Source organism: Pipra filicauda, unplaced genomic scaffold (assembly GCF_003945595.2).
Source record: "Pipra filicauda isolate LSUMZ 115617 unplaced genomic scaffold, ASM394559v2 scaffold4_size7858003_pilon, whole genome shotgun sequence".
Classification (NCBI taxonomy): Eukaryota; Metazoa; Chordata; class Aves; order Passeriformes; family Pipridae; genus Pipra; species Pipra filicauda.
The window spans coordinates 2,280,994-2,304,852 of record NW_024104643.1 but is presented as its reverse complement, the minus strand read 5'-3'; the positions used below and the strand labels follow the sequence as shown (position 1 = coordinate 2,304,852).

The window sequence follows — 23,859 nt, the reverse complement described above, 5'->3', positions numbered from 1 at the left end:
CAACAAAACTGTCATCCCTCACATCAGATCTTTAGGAAACACTGCATTAAAAGGCTAGACCGGACTATCTCTTAAAATATTTTTTGTATTCCCTTTCTTATTCTGCTTTATCTCTGATACTCAGTGACAAAAGAATTGTATGATGGAGGAAAGAAGGCATCCCTGTCTTGTACTGGTTCCAAGCTTGAAATAAAATTGACACGTAATAGCAGCTCTAAATTCTGTGTATAGAATTCAGACTGTTTGATGGAGGTTACTATGAAAGATAAAAAGGATTTGAGAAAACCAAAAGGATTTGAGTTGCTTTACCAGTTATAGCAATAGTTTCTGAGAATATTAGAATTTAGAATAATCTCCTTTTATATATTTATTTATTTATTATTTTTTTTTTTTTGCTACGTCATTATATGCACCAGTGTTAACTTGAGCATTCAAAATGATGATTAAGAGGCAGTTGGCATCCTGCTTTGCAGAAAAGGATTGCAAGAATATAAATATTAGATGGCCCTTTTTTTTTTTCTTTAATCTGTACAAGTCTGAAAATAAATGTTTTAATTTGCATTGACTGGAGCCAGGAACAAAGCAAACAATTGTAATTCTCTGCTCACAGATCATGTGATGGCTCCAACATAGCATTCTGTACTGAAGAGGAGTTTTGCCCTGTGAAGAAATGCAGAGGATAGGATGACACCACTTACAGAAATAATGCAAAATGTTTCAGCCACACATGCACTTAGCAAAGGAAATCATCTCTGGACTTTGCCTTATGTGGTCACTTTTATCTGAGTAAGCACCAGTGCGTTGTTTAGAAAGAGCTGTAAACACTGCAGCTTTTTGTATTGCCATGAATCAGGAGTGTGTTTGGAGCAGAATTAATTTTGTATCAGAAGAAATAATTCTGCAGGCAAGCCTCAGTGCTTAGAGATATTTTTTGGCTTACCAGCTGCCTTCTCAGACTGCTTTTATCTGGCGCAGACAAGCCTTTCTATGGCACTTCTATCATATGTGTTTGCAGAGAACAGATATTGACTTCTTATTCTGAATGCTGGCTAAAAGAAGTGTTCTCTGGCATTGCTCTCAAATCCTGCAAGAGTCAACATCATCTTCTTTTCCTGATAACTCTTTGTGTGCCTGATCGCTATGTCTGCAGTTAGACCCATACTGAGACCCTAAATGCTTTCTCCCTGTGGGAAAAGGCTACAAAGAAAGAGATAAGAAGCTTTCATGATTAGAGGTAAGCCTTTTTAAGGCCATTGTGAAGCTATTGCTGTGGGTAAATTAGAGCCATACTGGGGTGCCACATCTGCTAGAGGTTCCATAGGAGCATATCAAGGCTGGAAGTTATATCCATGGTATCTTTGACCTGCCTATCTTCAGTGTGGAGCTGAATAACTTGTTAGTGGTGAGCCTCATTTCTATTGCATGAAGAGTCAACCCCAGGGACAGTGGGGGAGAGAATACCATGCATAAGATGTGCCCCATTGCTAGTCTCAAGGGAATCATGGCATCTTGATACTCTCCCACCTCTTCTCTCAGCCATGCTGCCATCCCTGGAAACACTGGTGAGCAAGAACAAAGGCTTATTTGTATCTTGGTTTTGCTTTAGCTATATACTGAGATTTACAGATGGCACTTGCTTTTGGTCCTGACATAGACACTGTCATGTTTGAAAGAGGTAAATGGGTATTATGTTCAACTTCTCCTCCCTCCCAGCCCACAAATTCCACATCACTATTATAACTGCACATAAAGTAGAATCTCCATTTTGATAATGAGGTATTAGTCCTGAAAATTGCTGTGCTTTCCCTCTAAAATTTGCACAGCCTTTCCTATCAGCATACCCAGAAAATAATTTCTCTATCTAGATTTCCAGAAACGCCTTAATAAAAACATAACTCTCAAATGTTCTCAATCATAAAACTGTATCAGTGCAGTTGATAATATCCAAGATGCAGTTCAGTAGACTTACCCTGTATACAAAAAAGAAAATTTGAAAGGTGCAGTTTCATACCTGCACTTGCCTCAAGATGACTGCAAGGTTGCTTTATTTGTATGGCAAAAGTTGAGAATGTCCATGTGGGCACAATAGGATTTTGATAAAGAAAGTAATCTGTAAGGTCTCTAATGTACCCCAAGTCCTCATCCTTGCCCATGGTAACAACCATAGAGCAGTGTTTTGGTGTGCAGCCTCCTAGGTAGCCATCAGAATACACCCTATGAAGTCATGGAGTTTTAATATATCAGTAGATCTCAATATCTAAATTTTTCCTAAGATTGTACAGCAACTTTTTCTTTGTAGACTTCATAGAACCATTAAAACTGACCAAAACACAGTAGTTGCTTACTGCTCACCCTCCCTGACCCTGCTCCCCAACCAGGCTGTTGCATCATCCAGACTCTCTAAAGATATTTGTGTTAACTGCCACCAAATACTTAATGAATGTGCTACTTCAGGGAAAATAGTAGTAGTATTAGTGATAATAATAGTAAACAATACACATAAGAGGCCTGCAAGAGAGCTTGAGGATGTTCGTTGCTTTCTGAAAATCCTGTCACTGTAAAGTTTTCAAGAACCATCTGTGTTGATAATAAAGGCAGTATAGAAAGGGTAATTCTGGTTAATTCTCAGCATATATTCTGGGACTGTTCCCCACTAGTCTATCAGTAACCTGTTGTTCATAGTAAAGTAAAACAAAAAGTTCTTGCAGGCACATTTCACCTGAATAAAGTCCACCTGAATTTAGACAAGTATTAGAGGCACTTGAACCAGAAGCTTCATCACCCTGAATGCTTTCCATAGTGTGCTTCTAGAGGAGGAAGTTACTAACCCCCAGCCAGAAATACTTCTGCAAAACACTTTCCTCATTGTATTCTTTAACAAGAAAGTCTAAGGATAGTCCTGGCTTGAATAGCTTGCTCCATTTTCTTTAGGCCTGTGTTTGCAATGTTAAATGCATCTGCAAGACTATTTTACTAGGAGTATCTGTAAATGATTAGAAATTATTATTAAATTACTTTTACGTGTTTGTTAAGGGAATAAAATTTTAAAAAAGCTCTAATTCATCTTGACTTTTACATTTGTAAATGATAGTAAAATCTCGTAAAAATCTGTTATTTAATATGTGATCATTAGGCTATCTAGGACTCTAAATATTTTATTCTGTGATTGTGTGTATGTTAAATATTAGTGTAAAATAGTGAATAACAAACTGTGTTCCACTGTAAAAAAAAAAGACATCCAAGAGCATTTAATTACAGCTGTTTATGTTGAAAAGGCTGAAGACCATGGAACAATGTGCTGAATGGAATGAGCAAGAATTGCCACCCTGTGCTTTGCATGTTAAAATTAATGAGGGCAGTCCAAACAAAATTATTTGCATTCTATCCAGCTTTGGCTCGAAAACACCATACAGTTCCACAGGATAGCTTAATTGCCTAGCAAAATAATTGCCAGGCATGGGGAGTAATATAATTTATATGTCTGACCATGAAATGAACCAGGGAAACTGCTGTTTTTTAATAGCTTGTTTTTGATTTATCTGGGCTTTATAATTGTTATAAGTATAAATCCAGATGTTGATCCCTGCACGTTGATCTCATGTTTCATCTTCCTGCATCCTGGCATTATGGATTTGTGCATTCTGTGGGTCTGTGAAACTGTCAAATGGGGGAAATCACAAGTGGGGGTGGGAATGGTCTGCACCTGAGGGTGATGTCTGGTTCTGTCCTGCTGTGCTTCAGATTCTGTGGAAACAAGATGAGAAAAGCTGGTTGTGCTTGGGAAGGTTACAGCATACTACTGAATCTGATCTGCTTCTTAATCCAATAAAATGCTAAGTTTATGGAAGTTTTAAACATGTAGTTTTAATAACTACTTCCTATTTTCTGGGCAGTTAATGCCTTACAGTCTTGTTTTTTCTTTCACTGACTTCCCCAGGATGCTCTAAGTAATGAATAGGAAAATGCTCTTGAAGCATTTGAGTCCACTTTGGTGAGTGTATTTGTAATTCTCGGCTTATCTGCAAAAGGAGATGATTCTCAAAAGTTAGAATAGGAAGCAAAATTCATTATATGCTTAGGTAAGAGGTGTCATGCTAAAGCTGTTTTTGGAAAACAAGCTATCTGGGTATGAGTTCTCTCATGTAGTAGCTTAGTGTACAATTGCTTATATTCCTGTGATTTCCCAAGGCACCTTCTCTTTGTTTCTAGGTATTTTTGGAAAGCACTTGTCCTTATTGCATGATTATTCCTTTAATGATATCATGTTCAAGTGTATGTGAAGATAAATATGGCTAAGAATAGGTGCCTCAAATTGTAGTTTTGAGTATAACTACAGTTCTATTTCTTGTTGGAACACTCTTTAGCCTGGAGGAGAAATTGTATCTCACAGGGTACGATGCTGTCAATGTTTCTCTGTATCAATATTAAGCTCTTGTTTTTGTCTCCTTGTTCAGTTTATCCCACCCGTATGTCTTTCTCCTGTTTGTAACTGAATCAAAATAAGAAAGCTTGAGATTTTAGTGGTGGGACTAAGCATCTTCAGGAGGGAATTTTTTTGTCTGTTTATATTTCAGTATTTTCATCTGTGCTTCCTTTAGCCAAATAGTCTTTTCTCTTTCCTTTCCTTTAACTTTTCCTTTACATTGGTACCTGGAATTCACTAGCTGTTCTCAGTGAATACTCGGTGTGCCCGTGGTGATGTAAAGGGGAATGAGTGGGATCATGCATTGCTTCATCCTGCCGAGTATTAAGTGAAACTCCAGTACTAATTACTTCGCAAAAAAACCCTAAAAAGCAAACCCAAACCACCAGGACAAAACCCACACAAAATCCCCCCTCACACCTAGTGCAGACAGATAATGAGTTACAAAGAGTGACAGCAAATTGCAAATCAATCTTGATGATGTTTTTTTTTCTTCAACAGGTCCACAGTCAGGATGTAATCTCCTATAAAATGGAAACCTATGAAGAAAGATACAGATAGCAGTTGGAGTTAAAAGTAGTGGACAAATATTTCTCTTCTTAAGCATCAGCTATTTAAAACGCTATGGTCATTTGGAAAGTCCCAAGAGTGAACTGCAAAGTTTTCCTCAGCTCAGTTGATGGGTTTCTTAGTCATTTCTCCAAGTCATTGATGTTCAGAGACGGTGTGTGATGGAAAAAAAGCACCATGTCTCTGTGTTCATAGCTCCTGTTTTTTGGATTAGTTTGCTGCATTGCTGAATCGATTTCATTTTGAAGGGCAAGGAGTGAATGTGATGGATTTATCTTCAGAGATGAACAAACATGGAAGGAATCCAGTAAGTCATAAACTAGAAGATCAAAAGAAGGTAAGATTATTTTTAATTATACTCAATTATATTTGAACCACTTACAAACTCTTTGATGATTTTCAGTAAACTGGAAATTAATGTACTTTTGAGGACAAAGTAGTCTGCTATGCTTGCACAATATTGCAGTACAGAGAACTCCCCGAATTTGTCTAGCAAACTGTTTATCCAAACCTGTACTTGCTGGCCTGCTGATCTGAAGTAAAAAATCTGACATCATCCTGAGACTCTGTGAGATCTTTGTTTTTTACAGTGAATGTGTGGATAGACCCTTCTCATTCTATTCTACCAGTCGTTCTATATAATTTGTTTTTGTTTCACTTTTATCCTTCAGTATCCAAGGTAGTTTAAGCTTGTAAATTCATGCTTCTACGATATGAGAAGTTCTTTCAGAAATCCCACTTCTGCAATAGACTGTCCTAAAAGTCCCAGTTCATCTCCTTTACTTACTTATACTACGATCTGGAAATGTTTCTAATACTTATTACATAAACCTCAGTTGATGCTTTTTAACATTTTTTGGAAAACAGAAGAAAGACCCATGCTTTATTGCTCTTTTGGTATTACATTAATAGACTTTTCCTGAAAAAAAGTTTTTTAGTTGCTTAGTTTTGTGGGGGTTTTAATCTATAGTTTATTAAAAGGGTAAAACTCTCTAATTATCTTTGTGCCTGGGCTCTAACATAAGGCCTGCACTGAATGGCAGCCAGCAGAGAAGGATGTGTTCTGGTGTAGCAGCTGTGGCTATGGTGTGCTTCATGCAAGGCTATAAAGTGAAATTCAATATCAATTCCAATATGAATTATTGCATATTGGAATATTGCATTATTCCACTGGTTTACAGTGGGACTGTAAATGTCCAAATCATGCATTGAAGTGCAGGTTATGAACTTCATTATTACACAGACTGATAATAAATGCTGCTGAGTTGGATCTTTTTTTTTTTGATTTTTTTTGTATGAATATCGCTGTCTAATGTTTTAAATAATTTTGATCTTGTTTGGGAAATTGGGATAGTTTATGGACAACCTAAATGGAACAATTTTAAGACCTGTAAAGTCAAATACTTGGCTTTAGTGCTTCTGAGATTTCTATATGTTAATCTAAGTCATTCAGTCATAGCCAATAGCCCTTTAAAGTGCGGCGAATTGTGGGAAATATACGATGATAACACACATAATGAAATTATTGTGGAAAATATATTCAGCCTTTGAGCATTTTTTGTGTAATGGAGAAGAGGGTGAGATATATGATAAAAGATAACTCGTTTACAGCATGGGACTTTCTCCAATTCATAACTCTTACCCTTCTGTGGCACAAAAGAAAAGCTCAGAAACACTGGTATTTATCTCACTATCTAGTGAAGTGTTTTCTGAACCATTATGTGATCTGGAACAGAGTATGCTTGATTCCCCTTTTCCAACAACCCCCCTCTTACTTCAAAAAGATTTCTTTTCCCTTCATGTCTAATACCTGCAGATTCACTTCTAGAGACTAACTCTTCAGATTGCTTAGGAGGAGAAGGTTTGTTTCAAAGAGGATCTGTTGTACCTCAAGGTCAAATCTTTTCTTTGAGTCAGTCTGTGGATATTTTATCCAGCTGTAGAACTACAAAATGACCACCAAAGTCTTTGCAGCTGCTAAAAGACTGCTTCTGTACTGTGGTTAATGCTGAAGAAGTAAATATGATGATAACAAACAGGAGTCTTGTTAGTTTTCATTTCATTCAGGGATCTTTACTAGTAATTGAATATCATTGATGTGCTAATATCATTATAAAAGGCTAATATTTTAATAAAAGAAGGGCTTAAAAGTGATGGGGAAACATAAGAAGTAGTCGTAATTTGTCTCTCTCTTTATGCTGCATTGGCTCTAAAGCAAATTTTGAAATAAATGGACTGCTTTCATCAGGTCCCTGCCACGTGTTGTCCCACTGGCCTTGGCTGGGCTGTGGGCGGTAGCGATGTGTTTCACTTTCGCTCTCTCCGATTCGGTGGTCCCGGCACTGGCGGGGGTTCTGGCACGGGCAGCGGTTCCCCGTGGCGAGCGGGCGCTCCCGCGGCGCTCCAGCGGCGGTCCGGCGGCAGGCGGGACTGTGGCGGCGCAGTGGCTGGGGTGGAGGTGACCCCTGAGCTCCTTCGATTTCAGCACATCAACGCATCGAGTTGGCAGCTCCCAGCTTGGCTGCTGTGCTGGCGAGGCAGGGACGGTTCCCGTCGGTGGCTGAGACCCCGGAACAACTTACAGCAGTGGCAAGCCCTGGCCCCCACAACTTCCCACACCGGGTGGGGTGGTGCCCCCTCTTCAGATGATGTGATGGTATGAATATTCATCGCTATAGCTCCCTTTCCTGGCTTGTGACCATAACAGAGGCTGATGGTGTAGAAGGGACTGGAGAGGGTGAAGGGAAGGGAAAGCTCAGTTAGAGCAGCGCCAGAGAGAAAAATGAAATGGGAAATATCAACTTTGGTTGATTGAAAGTGAAGGATAGTTTTTAGCACTTCACCACTACCACCCCAAATATATGCTTTGGAATTAAATATGAGAAAGTGCAAGGATCTCAGTTGTTTTCAGAACAAATGCCATTGTTTCCTTCAGTCTTTCTTTTTATAGGCGGATGAACCACTGTACTCAGAGGGGTTTTTAAATGGACACCAACACTCTATTACTGGACACTAATTAAATATAATTAGTTAGAAGGAATACCAAACAAGTCTTGTCTACTGTTAGATGTTTTACTCATCTCCCTGGTAGCCATTTCGTGATTAGCTAGAAGTCCAATAATCAGTCAGTTTTTGCTTGATAGGGTAAAGTAATCAAAAGCATCAGGCAGTCTTGATATGAAATCCTTTACAAAATCAACTCAAGAGAGAAGGTTTAGAAGGAACAGATATAATAGGAATAATGAACATGTACATCATACTGTTTCTCCATCCCCTGCCTGCTTTGTCTTGGTCGATATTCATTGCACGGAACAACATTTCAGGAAAATCAGATGTCGTCACCACAGGGCAGTTGGGCCAGAAGCATAATTTGTTCTCATGAACATGCTCATACTGCTGTGTCTGTGCTCCCCATTTTCATGCCTCAGTTCTCCTTTTTATGACTAGTTCTGTAGTCACCCAACAACTTTTTTTAAAAATAATGACATGAAATCTTGGGCTGGCCACAGTTGTTGCTATTCTTGTTTAGTAGCTCATTGTCATTTGAAGACCTAGGATCTCAATGATGTTGCTTTGTTATATGAACAAAAAAGTTGATTTTTCCCATTTTGTTTTTATTTCTCTCTCTGGCACTGCTCTAACTGAGCTTTCTCTCCCTTCCCTTCACCCTCTCCAGTCCCTTCTACACCTATATACATGTATGTTCTGTGCAGTTTTTGTCCATCTGTACATCTGTGTCTCTGTCAGGGGATGCTTTGCAAACAACTGGAGGTCTGCAGATCTGGTAAAAAGTCAGAGACTCATTAAGCTCAATGTTCACTATTATCCCTTACTGCACAATGGCCGGCAGGGGTTTTGTGTTTTATTTTTTCCAGGACATATATTAAGTGTTTTAACCAAAAATACTAAAGCAAGGGAATGGTGAGGGATCTTCACGGCTGAGGGAAGATATTATTTTGGTTTTTTCTTTGATACTATAGAATTAGGCAGAGACAGGAAGAGCCAACTGAGCTGATAAAAAGAAATGGTCTGTGGGAATAAAACTATAGTTGCTTTTCTGTATCAACTTGTCATATATTACTGCTGTCATTCCTTTCCTTGAGCTGTTTCCCTCAATACTCCCTGCGTTTTCTGTTTTAAAAGTTTTACTAGAAAGAATTATCTCCCTGTCTGCCAAACCTCCCTGGGCCCCCCACCTGACTCCTCTCACTTTCTGAAATTGTTCTGTGCACTCTGCTAGGGCAGTTCAAATTGAAAAAAAACCCCAACCACCACACAACCTTTACAGGCTCAATAAATGGAGTTAAATATCATTTTATGATATATGAAGCCCACATTTAATAATTTATAAAGTAAATTCATGTCCTCTGCTGCATATAATAGGGCTTTTCCTTCCTATTAGAGAACCATGATGTAAATAAAGTAGTACATATTTCTGTTTTATACTTTTTCATTGCCTTCTCAAAGCCACTATCTGTGACAAGGACTTGATTACAGAGAAGTATTTTGTCCTAGTGCTGCACTAAAACAGCTAAGAAATTAAATACTGATTAAATTAATTCTTTCCGTAAAAAGATACTGGTTGGCAGTTTTTTATATTGTTAGTATGCCTTGGTTTTATAGATGGTTGCTTTCCTTCCCACTTGATATCAGTTTTATCTTAAAGTTGTTGCTGTTAATGCATGCCTGATAACTAAATAAAACTTGGTTTTATTCAGGAATACGGGGTAAAAGTTGTAGAGGATGTCATTGTTGCCTTGTTGGAAGGAAATCAGCTGCTTTGCAGTTGTTACTGCTGGCAGATTTTTGCTTAATCAGATAGCTGAAATGAATACTACTCTGTATGTATGTATACAACAGGGTTTTAGATATGCACTACAGAGTCAAGTGATAGGAAAAAGGTGGCTTTTCATTTGGGTTGATTACTTCCCTCCCCTCTCCCCCCAAACAAACAAACAGACTATTACTTACTGGCCTTCGTCTTCACTTACTGCTAAAGACCCAGTTTCCAATTTCTAGCAATTACATTGCTAGTAGTAGATATGCAAAGCATCTTGTGTCAAAAGGTCTTCTCTAATTTGGAATAACATACAATGGCTAAGAAGCAGAAAACAGTAAAATTAGTGGAAATATCTCTGATGCTCAGGACACCTTAATGGTTACAAACTGCTTGCAAGGTTTTAATTTGTTAAGTATAAAGGGGAAAAAAAGACTAACGGACTTTCCACTATAAATCCTGTTTTTTGATTGCTGTTGCTCCTAGTTTTTTCAAACTAAGCTCTTGTTAGCCTCCGTACAAAGACTAATTTAAGTGATAATAAATAGCTAAGTTGGTAAATGAAGTCATATACATTCTTTGTTGTTTCTCTGCAGTGGCATTGCAAAGTTTCTGTAATTGTTATTTAGTATTTTCCTACTCTTACCATTGTTATTTTTCAAAGTGTTTCTGAATAATATTTCTGTAGCTGCTTTTGTCCTGAAGTCATCATCTGGATGAAATGATGAACTAATCTGCAACCTTGTCCTATCTTTTACCTTCTAAGAAGGAGCTCAAGATTGAGAAGCAGTTGCATAGAGCACTGTATAGTAGAGAATGTGAACTCAGTCTTCTAGTTGATCCCTTTTCTTGCACTATGTTGTTTTGGGATTTTTATCAGCCAACTTCATGAAGATCATACTTTCAAAAGGTCCTTTGAGGTTTTTGCCATTTGAAATCTGATTTTTGCATTAGGAGTCAACTGTCCTGCTTGCTGATTTTTAAAGTATTTTCCTAAATCTCGTGGATTATCCTATATCAAACTGTGCATTTAGAGTAAATGCATATTTTCTTGTGCCCCTTCTCCTGAACTTACACTTCCTGTGGGATTCTTTACTGTGTTGAACAGGCTCCATAAAATAAAGACAAATAAAAGAATAGCCAGGATTCCTCCCAAAATGTTACTTCGAAGAAGTAAGTAAAAATAACCCAAACCTCCTGCTTACCCCAGTTCTGGACTAGATTTGAATGCCCGAAAGACCCAAAACTCGCTGGAGCAATGTTGACATGGATATAACTAAAGATACTCTTTTTTCACTTTGATAGTTTTTCTACTTTAAGTGAAAAGTAGTGCTGTGTTTACAAAATAGTTGGGAAAACCTGTTGTTAATTTTACCACAGTTGCATCGAGCTAGTTTCTCTAAATCACTCTGTAATGTTACTTTGAGATTTTAACTGGATCCTAAATTCAGATCAAGGACCTTGCAGCTTCCTAATAATCTCTGCAGTCTTGCAATACAAGTAAAGCTTTACAAATATTGTTGAATCTGTATGTCATGCACGGAAGTCCTACTATTTGCTTCTCTAATTCCTCTGGAAGGCTAACTGTTGAAATTGGAAGAAGAAGCATCTGCTGCTGCTGCTATATCAGAAGTAAACAAGTGAGGAGCTATAGTCCTCCTATATAGGAGCTATACTCCTGTGGGAGGGATATAAAGACTTTTTTAAGACTGCATTTTGTAAATGCTAAAGCAAGAAGTTTCTTGTGAAACCGCATTGTATGCCTGTTTGCAAAGCAGAGTTAATGACCTTTTAAACTCATTCTAGAGAGGTGATATGGGTTGAGGTGGCTGTTTGTTTTTTTTTTTTGATAGCGGGGGGGGCTACGTAAGGTGGCTTTGATTAGAAGCTGCTAGAAGTTTCCCCCCCCAATGAAGCCCATGATAGCTGGCTACACGAGGGACTTTCTGCTGCTTCCCACAGGAGAGCCAATAATTGCATCTCTGTGATAACATATTTAAGAACAAGTTTGTTGTGCAGAAGAATTTTTTCCCGAGCCAGGGGAGAGCTGACCGAAGCTCCTGGGTGGCCCTGCCGCCTCCGTCGCCATGGGACAGGGGTGGGGGGGTGCAGCAGCCCGGCTCAGGCCTCTCGGCACCTAGCCCGGAGCAGTCACCGGTGGCCCCTGCTGCCATCCTGCCCGAGGAGCCAAATAGCACCGACAGCTCCAAAGCCCCCAAGGTGAACTGCGAGGGGTGGGGAGGTGCCCCGCGGGCTAGGCCAGGGCGGCAGAGTGGCCCCTGCCAGTGGGCACTGACCTCCCTCCCTCCCGGCCGAGTCAAGCCAGGCCGGGGCTGGAGTGGCCCGCCCTGGTGCAGCCAAGCCCATGTTGGAGCAGATGGATGCATGGAAGAAGGCCATTACGCCCCGTGGAAGGTCTAGCATGGAGCGGAGTCCTTCAAGAGACTCGTGGCCCGTGGAGAGGAAAATCCATGCTGGAGCAGGTTATTCCTGGGTAGGACTCATGGCCCTTTGGGGGATCCACATGGGTACAGCTCACCGTATAAAGGACTGCATCCTATGAAGGACCATCAGGGTGCAGAGACCCCCCCCTTGCATCCCATGGAAAAGTGACCCTTGGGACAGTAGATATGGAAGAACTACTGCCTGAGAGATGGACCCATTTTGGAGAGGTCCATCAGGGACTGTTACTCATGGGAGAGACCCCACGGAGCAGGGGAAGGACTCAGAGCTGTGCCCCCCCTGTAACCGGCGGTGAGGACCATAGTGGAGCAGGCTGTCCCCCTGCAGCCCATGGAAGAGTGACCTATGGGACAGCAGATTTGGAAGACCTTTTGCCCAGTGGGTGGACTTGTCTCCCTGCACTGCTGTGGAGGGAAGGAGGGGTGGGTGGAAAGTGTGTTTAAGACTGTTTTATTTCTCACTCTTTAGATCTTATCCTGTTAGTAATAAATTTTAGTATTAACCCCATGCTGAGTTTTTTGTTTGCCTGTGTGACCTCTCCCAACTCAGAGTGACTTTAGCAGGTACCTAGAATCCAGCCAAGGTCAACCTACAACAAGAGGCCTAGCCTTAAGCAACATATTAGAGGACAACTCTGCCTGGTACCGTGGCTTTTAGCTTCTGAACAGAATCATCTGGTGCAACATTGAGTTATTACCAACAACAATCAGTAGTCCCAAATTAAACCATATCTTGTTTTCTTAGATACCATAGGTAAATACACATATATGTAAAAGAGAAAAAGAGAAAGGGTTGTATGAATGAAGAAATGATGCACTGAAAATTTAAAGCCTAGCTTCTACGAGGAGTTTTTTCTAGGATTTTTGCATCCTTACTAAAGGACATGCATGTGGAAAAAAACCCCCAAACCTCAGAACCTGTGGAATTAGGGGCAAGCTCTATTGTGAAGGTCACATTAGTTTATCACATTCATTCCATAGTACACTCAACCCTCAAATGTGAGTCCCTGGAGTCTGAGTATTGTACCAGAATGGAAGACTATGCTTTGTTACACCTTAAACTGAAGTGTCAGAGTGCATTCATGCTGTGTTCTAATAAAAGAATACTGCTGGGAGATTCTTAATTTTTATTTTTTTAATGGCTAGGTACTGGTGTTGGCTTTTCACCAGTGCTCAAGTACAAAAGAATGCAAAGGCAGGGAAGTACTCTGGAAATGATTATCATTATTTCCCTTCCTTTCACAGTTGGTTACCAGCAAGCACGTGCATACCCATTTTGATTGGAATATAAGTATGGGTATATATACAAACTAACATAGTTATGCTCTATGTTTCCTGCAGGTAAATGAGAAAAGCTTCTTTGCTAGAAGAGAAGAAAAAGTTGATAGAGCTACTGAGTTTAATACCAATATGTTTCCTCTGTTTCACAGCTGGGTTTTGTGTTGTTTGTTACTTGAGATTTTTTTGGTTGTTCTGTTTTTTGGTTTTGTTTTGTTTGTTTTTTTTTCGGTTGGGGGTTTTTTTGTGTGTGTGTTTTTTTTGTTGTTTTTTTTTTTTTACTTCAGGATACTCTACAGTTAGCTGAGTGAGCCTTAGGGTATTTTTTCTCAGTAGGCACTGCTGTGTGCAAAATCCATACTTTTTTAAATATTAAAAGATATTAAAAGTCCTACATGTCTTCTAGAATTGTCAGTATCGGGCACAGAATTGTCCCCTAATGGCACTTTCACCTGAGTGACCAAATGTAGATTTTGCCAGGGAGAGAGACAGCTCCTGGATTACAGGGCTATATTGGATGTATGTAGCAAAGCAGCTGTAGTATTATATACAGTTTAACATTTATTATTCTTGAAGGAAAAATAAACCTGTAGTTGAAATACAAGTCAGCAGGCTGTCTTTATTAGTTGTGCTTTTCATATTATTTATTTTGTCTGCTTCTCCTTTCTTTTTGTTGTTGCTGTTTTTTCCTTTCTCTGTCAGGAGTATTCTCCTTGTCATGTTCCCTCTATCCTTGCAACATGTTTGTTGCCCTCCATATGTTTTGTTTTTATTTTCCTTCTCCTGTGCTCAGATTACCTAGGCTTTTTTTCAGTATACATGTATATACAAACACACAGATAATTGTGTGTGTGAATATGCATGTGTGAACATGCATATCTGCATGTATATCTGTGTGTACAAGTATTTTGAGTGAGTGCTCATAAATGTGTAACGTGGACGACAAAGCATAGAACAATCTCGAATGTAATTGAATGTGAAAATGTTTTACTTTCTCCATATTCCATTTGTTTCTTGATTTTTCTGGAAAATAGTATCCTTAGCTCAGGGTCTTTGTCACGCTGTGCACCTGTGTGCACATCTGTGCGGTGCTTAGAACAGGAGTCACATTTCTGGGGTTTTTGAGTATTTTAAAACAATAGTAGTAGTAATTAGGTGATTTTAAGGTATTTTTTTTTTTTAATTGGAATTTATTTTTTTTTATAAACCTGCATTTCCAAAATTTTGTTGGTGAAAAATTTATGTGTTTACTTGCTTGCTCTCATGGAGCCTGTCAGTGTTCTCCAGCTCAGTCAGAAATGTGGCAGTTGCCCTTAGCCCTCAATAGAAGAGGTGCAACCTTAAAATACTATTGATCTCTGTGTCATCTGACTGACATGGAGTAAAGTTCCTCTTTGTCTGAATCCCTAAACTGATGCCAATAGTAAGTTGCATGGTATGTCCAGGGGGTAGTTATTCGTAAGTACGGTGGAGGCATTTTACCCATAAAAGAGGGGGAAGCTATCAAGAACTTTTTGTTGTTGTTGTTTTAAGTTGCCTGATGTAAACCCACCACAGTCACTCTATCACTCCCTTCTGCAACTGGACAGGGCAGAGAAAATGAATCAAAAGGCTCATGAGTTAAGGACAGGGAGAGGTCACTCGTCAATTACCATCACGGGCAAAACAAACTCAGCTTGGGGAAATTAGTTGAATTTATTACAAATCAAAATCAGAGCAGATAATGAGAAGTAAAATAAATCTTAAAAACACCTTCCCCCCATCCCTCCTTCCTGGGCTCTATCTCTTCCCCTTCAGCAGTGCAGGGAGACAGGGAATGGAGGCTGGGGTCAGCTCATGACAGGTCGTTTCTGCTGCTGCTCAGTGAGAGGAGACCTTCCTCTGCTCCAGTTCTGCACAAACTTCTCCAACGTGAGACCATCCCACAGGCTACAGTTCTTCACTAACTGCTCCAGTGTGGGTCCCTTTCCACAGCCTGCTCCAGTGTGGGTCCACCACTGGGTCACAAGTCCTAGCAGAAACCTGCTTTATCGTGGGCTTCTCTCTCCATGGGCTCCTCTCTCCTGCCAGGAGCCGTCTCCAGCATGGGCTTTCCGTGGGATCACAGCCTTCTTTCAGGCATGCACCAGCTCCAACATGGATCACCTCCATGGGCTGCAGGTGGATCTCTGCACCCCCTGCACCTCCATGGACTGCAGGGGCACAGCTGCTCCACCATGATCTGCACCAGGGGCCACAGGGGAAGCTTGGCTCTAGCACCTGAAGCACCTCCTTCCCCTCCTTCTTCACTGACCTTGGTGTCTGCTCAGTTGTTCTGCTCACATATTCTTACTCCGCTCTTCTCTCAGTGCGATAACTTTTTATCCTTCTTAAATATGTTATCACAGAGACGCTCCCACCTTCTCTAATTGGCTTGGCCTTGGCCAGTGGCTCTGTGGGTCATGTTCAAAGCTTCTGGCAGCTTCTCACAGAAGTCACTCTTGTAGGCCTCCCTCTCCCCCTCTACCAAACCTGGCCACACAAACCCAATACAAGGTAGTAGATCAGTATTAAAGTCAAAATTCTGGAAGGGGGTTATTTAGTTTGCCAGAACCTACTCTATAATTTGAAAGGAGCAGTAACAGCTTTGTGAAACACCATCTCTATCTGTAAGTGTTATGCAATAGCTTATTAGTAATATAAATATGCCTATTGCTTTATGATAGTTGCTGCTGTATGACTTTTAAGGATGATGTAACTTAAAAGTTCTGACAAGAGGCTTAAGGTCTATTTCTCTTATACCTTGTCAATTTTCTTTGTGCTTTCAGGGAATTTGCTTAAACTCAGTTTTATCCATCTATAAAATTGAAAGATCTTCTGAATCATTAATCATTGAGTTCTCTCAGAGCATTAAGATCCTCAGATTTTTGGTCAAATATATTTGCCTAGTGTTTAAAATAAATACGCTGCACTCGTGGCTATTTATTTGCATTGTGGCAGAGAACAGGAGTCTCAGTCATGAATCAGGATACAGTTCTGCTGCTGCTGTAGGAATACAGTAAAAATGACTGTCTGATTTAAAGACCTTAGAGTTGGCTTGTAATTTCCCTAATTCTACTCTGTATTTAGTCCCTAAGAGTTGAATATGTCTTTTTTTGGTAGAATGTGATCTCCTGTACAAAAACACACATTATTTAGGAATATGTGTGAGAGAGGAGGTAGAAGTCTGTGTACACAAAAGAAAGAATACACAGGCTTTTTCTTTCTCATGCTCACCAGAAACTTAGAATGTCTAAGCTGTTACTGCATTGTATCTGTTTTTATTCCTGATTTCCCAATAGTAATCTAAATATGCTCTCAGGACTACAGCAACCTGTTTGGCTGTGCATTAGATAGGGGAATGCATTCCTAATTGGTTCCATTTAGGTGGTAGCTAAAGTAGATGGCACTTCCTTGTCATTGTCAACTGCTGTTTTCAATGCCACTTTTCTTTCTATGTATTTCCAAATGGTCAGGTAAAGAAATCATTTCAAGAGGAGCCAGTAGATTAGTCAGAGAAATGGAAGATAGAGATAACAGAAGAAAATTACAGGATTTTCCTAATGTTTTCCTATGCCAGTTTAGACAACTGGGATTTTGTTCTCTTCTGAAAGCAGATGGAGCTGGTTACAATTTGCTCTGGAGTAGCATCAGTCCTGCTGTAAAATGAGATTTCTGGCTCAAAATCCAGAGGAGGTCTGTTCTTAAAAAATGTACCAGTAATGCAAGCTGATTTTCAGAATTGACACACGTACAAAAAAATAATAAAATTATGCGTGAAAGTGACATCCCTGAGCCAAAGCTGTCTTTTAGGAGTTAACATTACAAGAAGATTTAATTTGCATCTCTTTCAGAAAAGGAGTTCAATATTCCATGCTATCCCATGCTCAACAGTAATGAGCTGAAATTGTATTTAAACATTTTAAATAAAGATGGTCCCAAGAGCTAAATTCCTAAGTCGATCTGTAATTCAAAAGTGCCAAAGAGTGATTATGGAGATCTCAGAATTGATTTTAGTCCATCCTAAGCAGGAATAGTGCATATCTGCTTTGCCTCCCCCGTCTATCCCCTAGTGTTTTTGTTCACTTTTGGTTAGTATTGCTATAAACAAACTATTAAGCAGTAAGAGATACAAAATACCTTTAACAGTAGTTAGTCTTTTTCTTGCCCTTTACTTACCTGTATATGCCCATCAAATGATTAAAGCAAACAAAGTAATTCCTCCATAACATGTTTCTAATAATTGTGGCCAATCCAAATTTGATTTGTCAAAAATCTTAATTGTTTTATCTTGATAACTCAGTTCACGGCACAGCTAGAAAGAAAGGAGCAGTTGTCATTCTGCTAATGTGGAACAGCTGGTATAACAGACTTCAAGTTGTGTTCTCCAGGAATTAATTTTTTGCCAAGGTAAGTTGAATCGCAGATTTTAAACTGTTAAATTTTCAACTCAGGCTGTGGTGCTCGCCTGGGTAACAATAGAACTTCAGAGGAGATAGAAGGGAAACCGTGGAACATATGTTTAGGGGGTGCTGCTCTTAATTTTTATTTTCCTCCTCTGTAAAGGAGATTTCTCTGACTGAAATTGATTGCTCTGACAGCTGCTCAGGGAAACCAGAGACTCTCTTGTGTGGAAGTCAGCACACATATGCTATATGGGTTTTTTTTTTTTTTTTTTTTTTTTTTTTTTTTTTTTTAGGAGTATTTTTAGTTGTAAAATAGGAACTGAAGCCTCACTAAGAGGGAAAATTAATCCATTGCTGCTACTTAGTAATTTCATAAAGTACTTATTTCTTCCTATCATGGGATATTTCGTTATCAACGTATTTTGAGTAGGCTGAACTCCTTTTCTTCCTTCCTTCTTTACTGCAGCACACGTTAAGGAATGCTGTACACACAATATTTCTAAAAGTACATCACTTGAATCATGAGGGTTCAAATAAAGAAAAAGAATAAAGGGTTGCAAGTTCTCTATGCCAAAAAAACCTTTTTAGACTTGAATATTTATTTATCTGTGTGTTTTTAATGTTGTTTAAAATTTTTGCCCTTTAATAACACACATGGTGATTGCAGGGGCAGGTATCTACCAATGCGTTCTGGTTAAGTGCTCCAGGCATGTGCCACGAGTATTTCTAACATCATGTTTCTCAAAATCAAATCAGTAGCTGCACATGAATTTTTTAAAGAGGGGTAGTATTGATGGCAATCTCATGGTTAAGGCTGTGTTTGGATTTCCATTAAAATATTTCACAGTTAGACTTAAAGGTATAATTACCCAGACCTCTTAGATAACAGTGGGAATCTTTCTAGTGATTTTTGGCAGGTTTTTTGTAAAGCCTTTCATTTTTGAAGGAACATTTTTTTTTTTAAGAGAAGGCAAATAATATTGGTTTATTTTCTTTCTATTTTTTTTCCTGTTTATAAAAGCCACCAAACAAGCCAAAATCAAAAAAAGCAACAAACCCAAATGTGTGTACTTGCAGCAGGTGAGAGTTACAATGCCCATCAGTTGCTAGTCCATGTGTCTGTGTGCAGATTGTGACAGAACTTGGGCCCTGGAGTCACATTTAAGAAGTAAGATATCTATAGCTGTTGACCTTGTTGAGAACAACCTAGAGTCAGTTTATCAGGCAAAGGTTTATCAACCTGCCAAAGCCATTGCAGACACGTCGAAGTCCATGCTCTGTTGTGTCACTTCTTGGAGAACATTAGTTACCTAGAGTTGAAAAACAGAAGTCCTAATAACAAGTCAAAAAATTGAATCATCCAAAAACTAGAATAGGGTGTTCCTTAATAGCTTTGTTTTTAAGGCAACAATGTTCATTGCTTTTAAAGACTGAAACTCTTCCAAATCCTGTTTTGTCTGAATGAGGCCTTTGAATGAGACTGACTCTTTAGACAGTCTAAATTGGTTGAATTGCCTCTAATGTTGTTTGGAACAAACACTCACTGTCTCCTTTAGAGGAAACATTTTTAATGTCCTTTAAAATTCTTCATTTAATGTAGCTTGATTTATTTGACAGAAGGCCCAGAAAACAGAACTTGAGCTGGTACCTAAACCACAAGATGATACTTGGATTTTACTTAAGCATTGTTTCTCATAGTCACTTTGCTGGAAATTTGACAGATTTCTCAGATCTACTGACTGTTATCTTTCCAGAGCTTCCCACCTTATGACTTAAAGATAGAGTGCACGGTTTCCACATGCAGTACATCCAAACTGCCTTGGTAGAAAAGAACAACCCATTAGTTAAACTGAAGGGGCTGACTTAGCTCTGGGTGTTATCAACATTCTTCCAGTGGTGATAGCTGGGGAAAGAGACTGCTTGCAAGATGCCTGTGCTCTGTGTTATCTGGGGTACACCTATCAGTCCCACAACACAACTATCTGGTCCTATGTCTTGGTGAGTAAAGAGTAAAGTCTTTTTAAGAAGGAAGAGAGTGTAGATGACAGCAGGATGAGGCACTTTTCCAGTCATTCCTCCTCTTGTACACTCCACTTTTTTTTTTGATTGTCAAAGGTAGCCTTGCTATTGGGTGGAGAATGAAGGAGATGGAAGGAGAAATTTATGCAGATGAGGTTTTTTAATTTGTTTTTAGAATTTATGTGGAGAGACCGTTGCAAAAGTGCTTATACAAAGTTCAGGGTAGCATAATGAGACTTGTTTCCTTAGCGAATCATAATCATTCGATATTTTCTCAATATCAGATCAAACTTTTTGTCCAATATTTTTATTTGGTTCACACTCTGATACTTGAATTATTTGGCTTGTTTTATATCACATTTACTACCTTTTATTAAAAATGTGAGTTTAGCAGTGTAGAAACTCACTTTCTGAGTGGTATTGAAATTACCTTGAAACAGTTCATGCCACCAATATAGAATCAACTGCTGCCATATTTTTCCGTAGTTTTGAAAACCCATCAGATCATTCTCTTCATGAAAATACATTGCCAGATTAATATTTCTGGCAATTTAAGATACAAGCAAATTTCAGGTTAAATTTTCTACTTTCATAGAGAGTGTTAGGGGGTTTTGATGAGTCGTAAGTGTCCAGATTTCCATTCATATAGAAATAAATGCAGAAGATGAGAATATCTGTTCTATACTTTCATGAGGCTGACTCTTCAGATAGTGTGGGTATAAAGACCACTGAAAAGAAAATCAAAGAGTAAATTATCAAGGAAAAAGAACACATTTTATTCCTTAAATTAAAATCTAAAGAAACTATCATTTAACATGCATTTCATGTCTTTATCTACAGCCTGGAATTTTCAAATGAGCTTTTATGCTGCTTTTTTTTTTAATTTTGTTTTATATTCTTTACAGAAATAAAGAAGCATTGGATTATCTGCTTTGAGTAGAGTCGTTTGTGAAAAGAAAATTTGGTGTATTAAGAGGCAATGGATACTTGCTTTTCCTTGCAGTTTACTATTTTTTAGAATCACAGATGCCTATAAATGATCTTGCAGTACTAATTTTAATAAGTAATGCTTATATTGTCTTACATTATTTATGTGGTATCCAGTTACTCCCTAGTACAGTATTTTGACTGATTATTTGACAAATAAAAAGTTTGGTCTTCATAGATGATAGGAAAAGATATATAAGAGGGAGAAAAAGAGAGACTGTCTACTTGTAGAATCAAGGAATAGGTGAATGAAAATTGGAATACTAGGAATAAAAGTGGCACCTCTGAGTTTATGCAGCACAGTACCTTGCGTGGCTGAGAAAACTGACAAAATGAGGAAAACTAGCAATACCTGTATGCTTCTACCGTAGCACAAATTGAAATTGCTGAAATTATGGTAACAGTTGTGAACTAACTTGACAAATGTTCAGCTGACTATTGCTCAGCTCAAAAGTATTAGTCTCTTTTTCTTACTACGTTGTTTTGTTTACCTGTTTTTTCATTAATCATTTTTCCTCTTAACCCCCCTTCCTGTGGTATTTTATCCCAAACTGAAGGTACAAGCTCTTTAGGGCAGTGACTTTCTTTTTACAGTATGTCTGTGTAGTGCTTGGTTAAACTGAGTCTTCAAGTTAATGTTTCTCTTTTAGGTTAACTATCTTAAAGTTTAGAAAATATGACTTATTTATTTTTATGCTGTTAAGAGAATAAAGATGGATCTGACTCAGTCATTATTATAGCACAGAGTGGAAATCCATCTGAATTATGTCATTTTGCAGGTAGACACTTGCTGGATGTTTGTGTGCCACATGTCTTTGACTTGGCTTTGACAGCAGTTGTCCAAAGGAAGAATAAGTAATTAATGATGTTATTGTTACTTCATAATAATTTATATTCAGGAAGCCTTTTGGAGTTATAGTCAAGGCCAGGAAGTCCCATGGTGTAGATATTCCTTGTATACGTACAAATCATAGGTTGAATTGAAAAATTGGCAGTCTAAAGCAGCCTAAGACAGACAAGCAGCATATTTTGAGTAGCTAGTCTGTTTTAAGAGGTTTCCAATATCAGACACCTTTATTTTAACTTGAAATTATGCATACTCCCACTATACGTAGATACATGAGCTCATAAATGTACTGAATAAAATGTATTATTTGGAGGCTATAAATCTACCCATAAAGTGGATATGTTCTGATATATTTTAAGTGTAGCACAATTTGACAATTAGAATTATGTTAGAAATATAGAATGCTACAGAACAACATAATTAGGTGGTGTTTGCTAATGAACGAGAAGCTGTACTTTCATTTAGAGGCATGGTCAAAATAATGCAGTAGAAAATAATGTAGTAGCTTTCTTGGGACCAGATAAGGTGCTGTGTTCAAGAATTACACTAACTACACAGATTTTCACTGATATGGCTATTCCAAAGGCTTGCCTCAATGTTTTTAGCATTTTTCTACTTTGTTTTATAAAATAAAACAATTAGCTTAATCAAAATGTCAGTTAATGTATCCTTCCTTCCTTCCTTCCTTCCTTCCTTCATTCCTTCCTTCCTCTCTTTCCTTTATGTTGCAGAAATATTTGATAGCATTTCATCTGAGGGTTCAACATTAGCCCTTTCAATCACAGGGTAGATTTTTTGTTTGTTTGTTTGTTTTTTTCCAAGAAATACATGTATGTAGAAAGTATTTATTTAAATGAGAATGATGCTTTTCGTGTTTCAAATAGTGCTGTCAATGAAAGCTAAGATGCCATGGAAATATATTTTCTCTTCTTTTTTCCCTGATTTAAACAAGAGTATGTGGTGATGACAATTAGACAGGAATAGACCTTTTGAAGGAGCAAATGGTAATATGCAGAAAGTCCTAACTACCTTTTTGTGGTTTTGCATTACTCCTGCAGTGTTTGTGTTACAGTAATATCTACCAGACCCAATCTAAAACTACACCACATCGTGCTTGCCACCTTACAAAATTATATGGAGAAATAATTTCTGCATTGGAGTCAGTGTACCAGGCCAAAATCTATGTGAACAGGTTGGGAATTTATAATTAACATCTATAACTCTGCAATAACTTAGCGTGTTTTTCAGTGAATGGATTGTCTCAATTATGATGGAAAGGGGTGGTTGTGGTTGTAGTCTGTCTGAGAAATGAAAATGCAGAGGACTTTAGGCATTGTTGACTTTAAAACCAGTGACCATGGGGTGCTTGAACTAACAGGGAGAGGAGGAGGGGAGGAAAACTTTCCACTTTTGTGAATGGACAGCATATTTGAATCTACTGAAAAGGACCTTGTCATTTATCCGCTGGTTTGATGGCTGTGCTGTATTCTCTTGACATTTTACCACAATTAAAATGGCATCTGCCAGAATGTCAACAGGTTTGATGAACTTCTTCCTGCATGAATATGCACCTCCTGTGTATGAAGGGAGATGACTCCGAATTAAAAGCACATATAGAAATTTCTTGAGAAATTCAAGTGAAGCACAAATAAAATGTAGTATGTTGTTATGTGTTCTCATTTAGTGTGAAAGTCTCTAGATAGCAAGAGAAAATCATCTTGAGATGAATTATCATCTTCTAGGTTTTTCTAACAAAGGTTTCTTATTCCTCTTGTGGTTCACTTACTGAGCATGTTGTCTCAAATGCCTGAATTCAGTTTTCTTTCCTTAAAAGGAAGTAGTTCTGTGGCTTGGGACGCACATAGCAAATTCTGTCAATAAATGTTTCTTACATCATTCTTACTGTTTTTTTTCTCAGAAGAAGGCTGAGAAACAAAGTCGTGATGTTGAATGACAAGTCATATAAAGCTGAATTTGGACGAGGTCAGCATTGATAAGAATGAAAAAAGCTTCTGTAGGTTAGCCCACAGTACAGTTGTTAGGGTCAACTGCTTTAATGTTTTGGCTTAAAC

The 23,859-nt window shown here is 38.5% G+C and overlaps 1 protein-coding gene across 1 annotated transcript in view; it reads left to right on the top strand.

Moving 5' to 3' along the window:
* Positions 1–23,859, top strand: part of NAV3 (neuron navigator 3) — a 534,722-nt gene that overhangs the window by 144,923 nt on the left and 365,940 nt on the right. The window contains exon 2 of the mRNA XM_027747750.2: positions 4,925–5,330. Within this exon, the coding sequence (XP_027603551.1) occupies positions 5,259–5,330 (72 nt within the window). The 5' untranslated portion in view covers positions 4,925–5,258. The remainder of the gene's footprint in view (positions 1–4,924; positions 5,331–23,859) is intronic.